General features: G+C 46.0%; 1 protein-coding gene across 1 annotated transcript in view; it reads right to left on the reverse strand.

The window, feature by feature from the left end:
• Positions 1-919: 919 nt before the first annotated feature.
• FRMPD1 (FERM and PDZ domain containing 1) overlaps positions 920-12,124 on the reverse strand; it is a 33,814-nt gene continuing 22,609 nt past the window's right edge. Inside the window, exons 12-15 of the mRNA XM_019516814.1 lie at positions 11,473-11,655; positions 10,742-10,883; positions 6,810-7,625; positions 920-4,562 (exon numbers count right to left, since the gene is read on the reverse strand). Of these exons, the coding sequence (XP_019372359.1) occupies positions 2,083-4,562; positions 6,810-7,625; positions 10,742-10,883; positions 11,473-11,655 (3,621 nt within the window). The 3' untranslated portion in view covers positions 920-2,082. The remainder of the gene's footprint in view (positions 4,563-6,809; positions 7,626-10,741; positions 10,884-11,472; positions 11,656-12,124) is intronic.

Below are 12,124 nucleotides of genomic sequence, written 5' to 3' on the forward strand. Positions count from 1 at the left end.
CCCAGCTCTTTAAAAAAAAAAAAAAAACCAAAAAAAAAAACCCCCCACTCACCGGATGCTGCAGCAGCCGCTGGGGCTTCTGGGAGCTTGTGGCAGAGCCTCCATCACAGCACGTGGCTGGAGCTGGTGAGTGGGGGCTTTTATTTATTTATTTTTTTTAAAGAGCCAGAAGCTGGGGCCAGGAGAGCAGGCAGGGGATGTGGGCTCGTGACAGCCCCTCATGCAGTGTGGGGCAATGGGGGCAGTGCGGATTGCCCTGCTGCCTCCCCTGCCACAACCTGGCAGCAGCTGGCAAGTGCTGGGCTCTTTTTTTTTTTTTTAAAAAGAGATGGGAGCTGGCACCAGTTGGGGCAGCCATTGACGGGGCTGAGAGAGCATTGGCCAAATTGATTCAGGACAGTGATTTGAGTTGCCAAATTGAATCTCTGTCCCCCAAATTGGCTGAATCCAAAGCGCCTACTAGCCATTTTGCACAGGCCTACTATAGGTGTCCCACTGGTTCTGTATGCTCCTCCTTTGCTTCGGGTTTCAGCTGGAGTTTCATTGATTGCAAAAGCAAAGCTGCCAGTTCATAAATGTGAAGCCACTACTCTGATTAGCCTGCTGCTTCTCCAGTCATACAGAACTGGGAGGTTGGCCTCTAGAAGGCACTGTTTGTTCACTTCAAGATATTGCCCAAGCAATACCATGTGGATTTAAGCTTGTCACACAGCCCCTTCCATATGATATAAACCTCAGCCTAATAAGCTGTGACAGCAGGTGATATAAAAGCCTTCACTTCCTCCTCCATAAAATCAAAACTTGTCTGCTGATTACATACTTTGATGTGAGGCATCAAGGGGAGCAGGGATGTCTGCATGGACACAACCCGGGTCCTGGGCACAGCCATGTCTTCCTCTGTGACCTGGGGGAAACCTATACCTTGTTTTGTCAGATATAGATATCCAAATTGGTGGGCTTTATTGGGGCATTTTCATAGGTGCTGACAATGATGACAACTGCAGGTGCCAAAGACCTGTAAAAACCAAGGCCCATAAAGGTACTTCTGCATATGTCAGCCTTTCCTGTTCCCTGGTCTTCTTCACTGTAGACTGAGAAAGTGATCCCTTATCTCATGGGGATGCTGCAAGGGTGCATTTGTCAACTGATGAGATGGAGATGAAAGGCACCCTTCAGGGCAAGTCTGTTGCATCTACAGTACCCTGTTAGGGAATTGGAGCTATTGGAACAGACTGAGGAATAGTTTTGCATCTGTTTTGCACTAACAGTCACACCGAGTCCTTTCTTCGTATCAGTTGGGGTAAAAGCAGCAGTACAGCCCCCTTTAAGACTCCTTTTTTATTTTTACTGGCCATTTTCAATACCTCACTTACATGGGTAGGTGAAGTTTCATTACTGACTTCTTTCATAGAGCAATAGTGAAGGCCTGGGGACAAGATTCCCCTGGAATGAGTTAGCTGGCACTGCAATGCCATCCAGAGGGCCTGTTAGGATGGCAAGGACCAAAGCTTTTGCACCCTCATCCTCAGGAGAACCTTCCTAGCACTGGAAGCCCTTAGAGAAACCATGTGGAAATTTGTTTCCACTGCTACTCCTGCATCTCCCTCTCCCCTCATTAAGGACTGGGAACTCCAGATCTGCTCAGTATGCTGAAAATTCTGCTAGGTTTCATGTCTTTTTACAAGAACTCAAATATAAAGTGATTTAGATCAGGCAGGAAAAGACTTCAAGATATAAGGGAACCAGATCCTAGGCAAGAGACCTGAGGCCAAGCTAGTAAGCCACTCAATAGCTTCTGTAATCAAGATCATTATTTTTTAAATACAGAATTAAAAAGAACTGAGTGGGTGGGTTGTCTGTGCAGCTCCTAATGGACTGGGCTGTACAGACTGACAAGCCAGTAAATGCATTTGAGTCTTGTATGGGCTCATTCATTAAAATGTGAGACCAAACCTCTGAATGACTTGACTCATCTGGCTTTTAGGCTTAAGATTTTTATTGTGGTAATAGGTTAAAGAGTAAACATTTGTTAGGTGAAACATATGCGAGCGTAACAGAGTCAGTATAATGGAGCTGCCATCTTCACACTAATAGCAGTGCCCTAAAGTGCTGCATGAGGCAGAACACAGCTGCCGTGAGGGCTGTGCACTGGTGTGCCAGCAGCTTCGCACTTAAATCATGGCAGTTTTTTTCACCCAGCTGTTGTGCAGCATGAACAAACTCCTGATAGCTGCAGACCACATCCTTCAGATTGACTGTCAGCTCTCTGTGCCTTTTTTTGCATAGCCCACAGTTTGTGAACTGGAAACACGTAGCTGTCAGTTGGAGGAGGTCTTGGAAAGTCTCCTGCAATGCTCCTTGCAGCTCTTCAGAAGGCAGGTGCATTTTTAAGACTTCCTGGCAATGGGACATCAGCTTTTGAGATGCTAAACTAAGGGCATTCTTGTTTTCAGAAAACTGTTCTGCACATTTCTCTTGAGGATGTCTCATCCTGTTTCCTGAGAACTTCCCAACCAACTCTTGGAGCTTTGTGGTGTTGTCCAGTAAGTGTGAGAACTTTGCTGGTGATGTTTGTGTGCTCTCTCTCAACTGAGCCAGAGCTTCAGTGTGAGAATGCAGACCCTCCCCATCTTCACTTTCCTTGGGTTTAATGTCAGCATCGTGACCATCTTCTGTGGTCCTGAAAGAGTTCTGGCCCACAGACGACAGGCTTCCTGCAGAGGGTGGTCTGGTTAAAGGCCCTGAGGAAATGGTATGTGCAGAACCAATGCTCTCATTATCTACTTCGCTTTGGAGCCCACTGAAACAGCTGACATAAGAGAGCCGACAGCTGCATTTGTCCACCTTGGTTTTTGGCAAGTGGGTGTCCTTAGTGCTGGCAAAATCCAAAGGAGTATCTGTGCTGCCACTTGGAGATGCTTGTCTATCTCTCTCATGGTTAAAACACAGGAATGACGGATTTGAACCAATGTTTTCTTCTGGATCCTCTGAAGCCTCACAGTTGTCTATGGTTGAGGGAGAAGTAACTGCAGGGTTTAAGTCTGAGGTGCAGTCTTGTCTTTGCTCTGTAGCCTCCTCTGTGAGAAGTGTCAGACTGGCCTGGGGTTGCTCATCGCTACAATCCACATGCGGTACCCTGTTACTGGGTTCTCTCCCCTCCACCCACAGGTCACCAGCCATCTCTGATGGAGGGCACTCTTTCTGGGAAGCTGCCCAGCTTGAGGAGAGAGGTGTTTCCTTGCTTGGGATGCCAATGCCTGCACACACACCGTTAGCAGAACCTTGATTGCTACTTTGAAGGTCTTGGCCCAGAGCTGTGGGGTGACTGTCCATCATCCCACCTGATTGGCTGCTTGCTTCTTGACAAGGTGTTGTTTCGTCTGTCCTTGTTCCCAATGAAAGCAAGGAGAAGCGAGTTATTATCCCAGAGGCCCCATCAAAGTTTGAAAGCAGCTCAGTGGCACTTGAGAAACCTGAGTGATTTTTATCTTCAGCTTTCCTTGAGGATTCTTCATTTACCATCTTGCTGGCTTCCTCCTGAAGTAAAACTTCAGCAGGCTGGCTTGCTGCCTTATGGGCAAAATCAGTTGTCATTTGGTCCAAGGCAGATGATACAAGCTCTTTGCCCATTTCTTCCTGCTCAATGGTGGAAGGAAGATCTGGTTCTGATGGGGCAGCACCTGAGGATAGTTCGTCTCTGTAGCATGCTACTGCAGGTACTGCACGTTCAGTGCAAGAGCTGATCACTCCTTGGCCATGATGTTCAGAGCCAGTATTGCCTTCGCTCTGGGCTTTCAGTGGCTCCAATGTGCACTCTGATATTGGCTGGTCATGCTGTGCTGCACATGTTACATCATCATCCTCTGTTTTTAAAAATGGATTATAGTAGCCATCAGGGTTGGCCAGGGTACCTCTGGCTTGTTCTTCAGGAAGGTCTCTTTTGTCTGCCAACTGAAGGGAAGGACTTCCTGAACTCCTTTCATCAGGCACCTGTGCAGAGTGAAGAGGGCTGAGGCTGTTTGCTGTAGAGTCGGACAGAGAGGTGGACTCCAAACTTTCCTTCCCTCCCTGGTCACTCCGGAGACGGATGGCTGAAATGGAAGAAACAACTGAGTCGGTTATGGATTTGGTTTCCATGGTCTCAGGCTCCATTTCCATTAGGTCAGACGAATGGTTTTTTCTTTTGGCTTCCCTCTGAGGTTTCAGCTGGACAAAGGTCTTGGTTTCCAAGACAGCAGCTTCCTCCTTGGCATCATTCAAAGAAGACACTGTGGGAGACCTAGAGAGGAGTGACAGGTTGGATGTCCTTTCACGGTAGCCTGCACAGTCAGTGCTATTCAGGGAGCCAGATGGAGCCAAGGGGAAGGAGACCTGTGATGTGTAGTCAGTCTGTAGGAAAGATCTTCTCTTCCTCAGGCTCTTGGAATATGTCAGCTCCTTCTCTTTTCTGTATTTTTCCCTGGTTGTCTGTCTTGACATCCAGCTCTCCCCCAGATGGCAACATTTCGACTTCTTCAGGAAGCAGGAGTCATCTGGACTCTCATAGGGTAGAGTACTGAAGCCTGTTGGCAGAGAAGAACATATACAAGGGGTGAAGTGTTAATACAAATGACAGTTGCTAATGGGGTTTTGTGGGCCAGAGGTAATAACCAAGAATATGTTCCCAGATACACACAGCAGGTTTCTGTGTCATGTTAATGTTGGGTAAGCATTTGCAACCAGCTGCATTAAGAAATTCAGAGACTGAATCTGTAATCTTTATGACTTAAATTAAAGACCGGTCCTGTCTTGGGAAGCAGAATAAAGGTTTCCCCATGTTAGAATACCCAACTGGGGTCACTTGAAGGGTCTGGAAAATAACTGCAGGTACTTTCACAATGGTCTGCACAATTCTTGGCAGGTTAAATAAGATGGAGTTTGCAGGTGAGATACACAGGAGGTTCTTTGATAGCTATATATTTACTAAACTTGTGTGAAAATACAAATTTTCTAAGTTGTGTCTGTATCTGTATTATAAGTATGCAACTCTGTATAATTCTATATAATTATGCAAAGATAAAATGTTAAAAAATGTTTCCACAGAGAAGCAGATAATAGCTTTTATATCCAAGCTGATAACTTTTGATAACTTGGAGTTAACATTAGAAATATCCATTATATATTTCAGCCAGAAGAACAGAATCCTGTAGTTTTCTGACATTTGTGTTTTTTGAGGATAAGACTATAAGAACAAGTTGCTGTAAAGGAAGTAAGTGTGTGAATTTACAGTACACTGGCTACTCCACAGTAACTGCCCATGTGCACACTCTTACCCCATGGTCATTGTGAGGGTAAGTTACTTAGCATTTAACACTAAGAACACGCACATGGGCAGTTAGCACAGAGTAGCTGACATGCTGTAAATTCACACCCCAGCTTGCCTCATGATAATGTGTTCATGTTCTTACAAGCTCAGAAAACATAAAAGTATCAGACAATTGTCTACCCATACAGGCTCTTCTGACTTACAAAACATAACTCTGTCACTCTTCATTTTAATTAGCCTGTGTAATACATGGCTAAGATTGTTTCTATCAACACTTCTGCCTCTCTTCAGGTTGAAAGTAGGGGTACAGCAGAGGTAAGCAACCCCTGGCACCTGTGCCAGAGTGTGGCACACAAAGGCATCATGCTTTGGGGATGGGAGCAGGCTGTGCTGCCACAAGAAGGATCAGGCCCCTCACAGCTCCCCCCACCATCTGCCCCTAGCTTGCCAGAATATTACAGGTTGAGGTTGCAGGTGTTTTTGGTATTTCCCAAAAATGTTGCTGAACCCAGGGGTAGAGAGAAGGCTGTTTGTAACTTTATCTGTGTGCTTTCACACTTTCTAATATTTGGATTGGAGGAAGGCCATGTTAAATGTAGTGTTAATTTGTGATTTCCAGATGCTTTTTAGTGAAAGAAGGGAGAAAGAAGCAACTGTTTTCTTGCTTGCCCTGTTTGGGAGCTGAATTATGTGACAGTGGCTTTCATCTTTGCCTGGGCATTTCCTTAGGTTTTAAGAGTTTTCAGGAATCACTCAGTTAGGCAAACCAGGGGGAACGGGTCCCCATCCTCTTCCACCACATGCTGTGCATTCACTCTCTCTGCCCATGCATGGATTCTTGACCCCCATGGGGCTTCCCTCCTTTGTTTTCTTTCTAACTGGGCCTTTTCACACCTCGCATGAGTTTCCCCCAGCAGTCCTGCATGCTTCACACCCATCTGTCTCTGGACCATCCATACTTTGCACAGCATTTGCAGGAAGCCAAGCATGCTTGGCAAAATGTACCATGCGTGGACCTTATTTGTATGACGGAGACATAACATAGTTGCGCTCAAATAGCATGCAAATGACATATACAGGTGTATACGGTGGTATGTTGGTATTGGTATTCTTGTGATTGCAGGAGGGCTTGCTGAAGTAACTGGGTGTGTCTAAACGTGCAATTATGGTGCATGAATAAATTGTGGAGCTTATTGCTCTGCAGTTTCTTGCTCCCAGGTACACCGTTTGAACATGTACTTGGGATCAATAAGCTCTGGAGTTTATTCATGCACAGCACGCTGAGCCAGGGTAGAGCAACTATGACTGCTAAGGGGCTGGGAAGTCAGCTTGCCAGTCCGGGACTGCTCCCTTGGCTCAGTGTGCTGTGGAGGGGCTATTACAGTACTTATTACTGTATTGTAGCAGTGACTAGAGACCACAGTAACAGTCAACCCCTGCCTTGCACTCAGTCCTCAGAATAAGAGAAGGACCCTTCCCTTGGGAAGCTGATCTGCGGGCATACCTGCTACAGCTTCTGTTGGGGTGAACCTGTCCGCAGCGTCATAGAACTCGTCCTCTGAACTGGTGTCCCCAAAGCCTGGAGGAGGGTCCAGGATGAGATCGTTCACCTCTGCTGTGTGCTCTGCTCTGCAGGGTCCCTCTTTTCCACCTGCCTCAGCCAGCAGATCTTTCACAGAGCCACCTCCAGGATTGTGGTTCAGGAAGTTCCTCTCTCCATTGCCAGTGGGGGAGATGTTGGTACAGAGGCTGTAATACTCCATGACGCTGCTCTCCAACAGTTTGCACTCCAGGGCAGAAGCTCTTGTTTTGTTCTCCCCTTGCTGCTTAGATGCAGGGTTGGGGGCCTGGGGTATCTGCAGGAAGCAAAGGAAGTCCTCTGCCTCTGCCTGGCTAGTTCCCTCCTCACCAGTGAGGGTGAAGTTCTTGTCTTGGTTGCTGAGTTCCTGCACAGTGGGTGTGTAGAAGTGGAAGAACTCTGGTCTACTGGCAGAGCAGGCATCCAAATCATCCTCTTCCAGCGCATCCATGGAGTCACTTGAGCCACTTGTCTTGCATCCTCTGCTCTCGGTATTGGCCGAGTCTGAAGCCTCTGATGCACTGTCCGTTAGGTTGTCACTCCCATTGCACAGGCCTTTCCCTTCGGGCCTGGGCTTTGTGCTGTCCTCTTCCAGCTCACAGAACTTTCCCTGTTCCTCCTCCTCTTCCCCTGGGGGGTCAGTGATGCTGAATTTCAGCAGGTGAGTGTCTGGGCAATGCTCTGCAGAGGAATCCAATTCCCAGGAGTCTTCAGAGTCACTGCAGGCCCTAGACACATACCCTGCAATTTAAAACACAGAATCTATGTCACACAGGACCACCATCTGCAAATTACATCCACATCCCTTCCAGCTGCCAGAAGCCTGGATCACTGTTGGAGGTTTATCACCAGTGCGCTCTATTGAAACGTGGGTGTGTGTAGGGGAGAGAGAGAGAGACTGATTATGCCTCTCATTTGCCTAACACTGATGACTGACACTATAGGGTTAACGAGGAAAGGAAAAGGATCCACGGATGTGTCTAGGGCTACTCTTAAAACCAAATTTCTATATTCATGCAGGATAGATGTGCTGATTAGCACAGCATTAACCTGTGCTGGACAATATGCATCTGTTAAACTATTGCATAGTATTTGCTCAGTTACATCAGGTCAAAGCAATAATCACATTACAACAGTGGCTGTTAATGATCACTTACATGCTAGAAGCACCTAAGGCCTCAATGTGCTGGGTGCTGGTTTACCAGAGGCAGATTTCCCCAGCACCCCACACTCAGTGCTCCCACCTCTGCAGAAGCCCCACCCCCACTATCCCTCCCCAGCTCACTCACCCCTGCCCCCTCTCCCACCACACCACTAGAGCACGAGAAGATTTTTCTCCTTTTTATAATACTTCCCAAGCAAATCACCTGCACTGTTGCCCAGCCTTCCCTTCCCTACCACATGTGAAAAACTAAAGGTGTATATGCCTGACACCAAGCAGTGTTGTGCAGAGAAGCCTGAGCTGGCCCTGAAAAGGTCATGTTGGATACTAGAAGCAGTACAGTTGCATTGGCACTGAATTGCATCCAGGCTAATTAGTGGTGTTGGGTGTATCAGTCCGGGTGCAGCACTGCACTAATGTGGCTCTACTGCTTCTGGTACCTGAGGTAACTCATTCAGGACTATCTGAAGTCGCTGGGGGTGAGGAGGAAGCGAGGAGGGAGAGAGAATATCTGTGAATGCAGGTTCACTGGGACTGGAACAAACATATTTGCCGCAAAACCTCATTCTTAGCAAAGCTGTATGGGTAATGCAGCTTTGTTGGTTCAGCAGTGAAACCAGAAATAAGGAAGAAGAATTCTGGAGGTCAAAAGTAAGCTCTTGGTTTAATCAACTTAAATGTTTGTTTAGTTCTCAGGTGCCCTTCACATTTTTAAAACGAATTTAACTAGATATTTAAACAGAATATTACTTCAAAATGGGTCCCTGAAGAGCTTCATTTTAAAATGTCAAAACCAGATGTTTTGACTTTCTTTACATTTTTTTCTCAATCTTTTTCACCTGAAGTGGCTCACTAAATTTGACCCAAATTAGGCAACTGTTTTGGTCAACCCTAAACAGCATTTTTGTGCACATAAGCTACCAAATAAATTATGCTCTCCCCATCCTCTCCCCAAGTATCCAGCTACCTGATTATGAGATGCAGGTCACACTTTTAAATACCCTCAAAATAAAACTTATGGAAATCTCCTTCCCTACCTGCTTCTTTTTGTCCCTTTCTATTATCACCTGCTAAAACCATTTCTTTAAGGTTTCTAGATGCTATACCCTCATTTATCCTACACCGCTGGGATGCAAACATCAATATTTCCAGAAATCCCAGCTACTTTTGCCCTCCCCTCTTATTGTCGCAGGTCATTGCAGCCTTAACCTCCAGCTTTAACCTATGCAATGCACCCCTATGGAATGCCTTGTCCCTCCTCTTCACTCTAGCTTTCCTCTTAAAGCCTCCAAGAAGAAAATGTTCTTTTCCCCAGTAGAGATCCATCATCTGGGTTAGTTACCTAAAAAATCTGGGTGTTATAGAAAATGCACCTTGTTTAAAAAGTAGCTCTGTTCAGTTCCTAATTTGTTTTGTGAATGAATCGACAAGGGAAAACAAATTTGTTTCAAAGATTCCCTCTCAGCCAGGGAGCATTCAGAATGTGGGCCTCATCTTTTCGTAGAGGTATAGGATCATAGAAAATGAGGGTTGGAAGGGACCCTAGTCCAACCCCCTGCTCAAAGCAGGACCATCCCCAACTAGATCAATCCCCTTCTCTGGGGATTGGCTCTGATTTTCCCAGCTGACATCACAGCATCAGTGCACACCTCTAGCTGGCTTGAGAAACATTGGAATTTGCACTGAGGAAGCCCAACTCTGCATGAAGCTATGGCACGTGGAGGACTTGGTAGGCACAGACTTCCTGTGTGGCCTTAGGCCAGGCACTTTGCTTCTTTCTGCTTCCATTCTTTACCTTGAACATAGGAAAACACTTCTTGCTTGCTGTGTATTAAAATGAGGATGTCATTGAATCTATCAGTACATGGCAGTTTTTAATGTTCTTAAACAGTTTGCACTCCAGGCCCAGCTCCTCCCAATACCCCAGGCAGGGTGCCTGGGAGGAGCCCTTGAGGCAAGGGGAGGGGGGTCCATTCTGCTTAGCCCCCCACTCCACTCCAGCTCAGGCCAGGTAAAGCAGCTGGCAGCTCCCCTGCCCCCCTGCCCTTGCTTTCTAGGGTGATGTAGGTACAATTACATGGCAGGTCTCTCTGAATCTGCAGTTTAGGAATTGCCCACATGGGTAGCTTACTATTATTAGAAAAATCTTTCATAGTAACATGGTAGTGCCTACCAGCCTCTCATGGACCAGAACCTGCTCTACTGGATATGGTGCAAACATAAGAAGATCTCTCCTGCCCTAAAGCATGTACAGTCTAAGGGTGCAGACAGATATTTCAGTTGTCACAGGATCTAACAGCTTTGGTATAAGCAATTAGGATGCAACTGTATTGTCTGCGTGCTCTGGGGGCAGTACAAGTATACCAAAATATTTAGCAACCTGACCTCTATTTCATTTGGGGTTAAGTGAAATAAATCTCTCTCACCTGTATCACTATTGGAGCATACAGATATAAGGGATGATATATGCTCCCCAGAAGCAGCTCCCTCTCCTATTTTAAAGCACTTCAAAGCTACAACTGTAGCCTGAGGGGACTGAGAATAGTCCTGGTTGTTAGGTTGTAGTTTTGAAGAGTTTTAGGCTGCGAGTCCCATAGCTCTCACTGTGCAGCAGGGCGCCATGCACCTTAATTATGTTTTTGACTGAAGCTGCTGCATGTTATTATCTGAGTCACTTCTTTGTAGCAGCTCTTACCTTCTTCAGCAGAGATGCGGTGTTGCTTATCCTCTCCCCACCTGAATATGGAGACACCCGAATCCACAAACAGCCTGTAGTAGCCAGCAATGAGACAGGCAAGATCTTTTGCACTGTTAGACTCGAGCAACAGAGTCAGCAGCTTTTTAAAAAATAAACAAGTTAAAATAGTTAAGCCTTGTTCACAATGTGATCTGTATAAACATGCCCTAACATAAAAAGACCTTAATTCCCCATCCTGTTCCTGGGAGAAAAAAGAGCAATAGATTTTTCTTTTATGCCTGGCATCCTATTGGTGGAGGACAGCAGAATATTTTTAGAGGAATCTGTTTTTTTTTTCATTTGTGTTATATAATTATAATGGTTTCTTCTCTATCTAGTGACAGCTCCTAAAAGTCTACTACATAACACTTTAACTTAGAACAATTTTCAGGTGACAGTCAAATTATGACAAACACAGCATGTTACAGAGACTAGTGAGATGAGGGGGGTCTTAGTTCACATGTCAGGATAGCATGCAACTCACAGCAAAGCAACTAGGAAAAAAATCCCAACAGTACACTTATTATGGCAGCAGCAGAACAAGCACTTCTATGTTTCAAAAATTAATAACACATTAAATTACACTGGTAAATTAAAAAAAAGAAGAAAAATCACTGTACCACCCACACAGAAACAAACATAAATGCACACATACACATGCGCACACACAATTCAAGTAGCAGCAGTACCTTCACATCCTGCAGGTAGATTTTTACCATGCTCACTTTCTCCGATTCTTCAGTAAGCTCTAGCCTGCTGATGTTAGCAAACTCTGCCAGGGTTGTTATGATGTTGAGCTTATTATTAATAATCTGGCTGATTCCATACTTGGCTCCCACCAGCAAGGCAACATATGATTCTCTGTCCTGTAGCTGCAGGAGGAGGGTGGATTAGCGGGCAATCTCCACTAAAATCTAAATAAGAACCTGTGTCCACCTGTTATGCAGAGGTGGTGCATTCCTGTTCACTCAATCTGGGCATTCTGTTTCAAGTTGTTCTGGCCCCAAAGCTTATCTTTTAGGAGTCCCTTGCCAGTTGTGGATGGTGGTTTCAGATGAGCTGCTCCCAACAGCACTACAGAGCTGGTTGCTCGAGTTGCTGGCCTCTTCTATGGTTGGGGGCACATATGGGTTGTGGGCTTTGCACTGGGCACCTATGCAGTCAGTGACAGTGTCATGTGAGCTAAGCCTTACAGGAGCTGAGCAGCCAAGCTGCAGAGCATCAGCTTGGGGGTTTCATAGTTGTAGGGTTGAAAGGGACCTGAGCAGATCAAGTCCGACCCCCTGCCATGGCAGGAAAGAGTACTGGGGTCAAACGACCCCGGCTAGGTGATTGTTTAGC

This window comes from Gavialis gangeticus, unplaced genomic scaffold (genome assembly GCF_001723915.1).
Source record: "Gavialis gangeticus isolate Ggan-Ray unplaced genomic scaffold, GavGan_comp1, whole genome shotgun sequence".
In the NCBI taxonomy this organism is placed as follows: domain Eukaryota; kingdom Metazoa; phylum Chordata; order Crocodylia; family Gavialidae; genus Gavialis; species Gavialis gangeticus.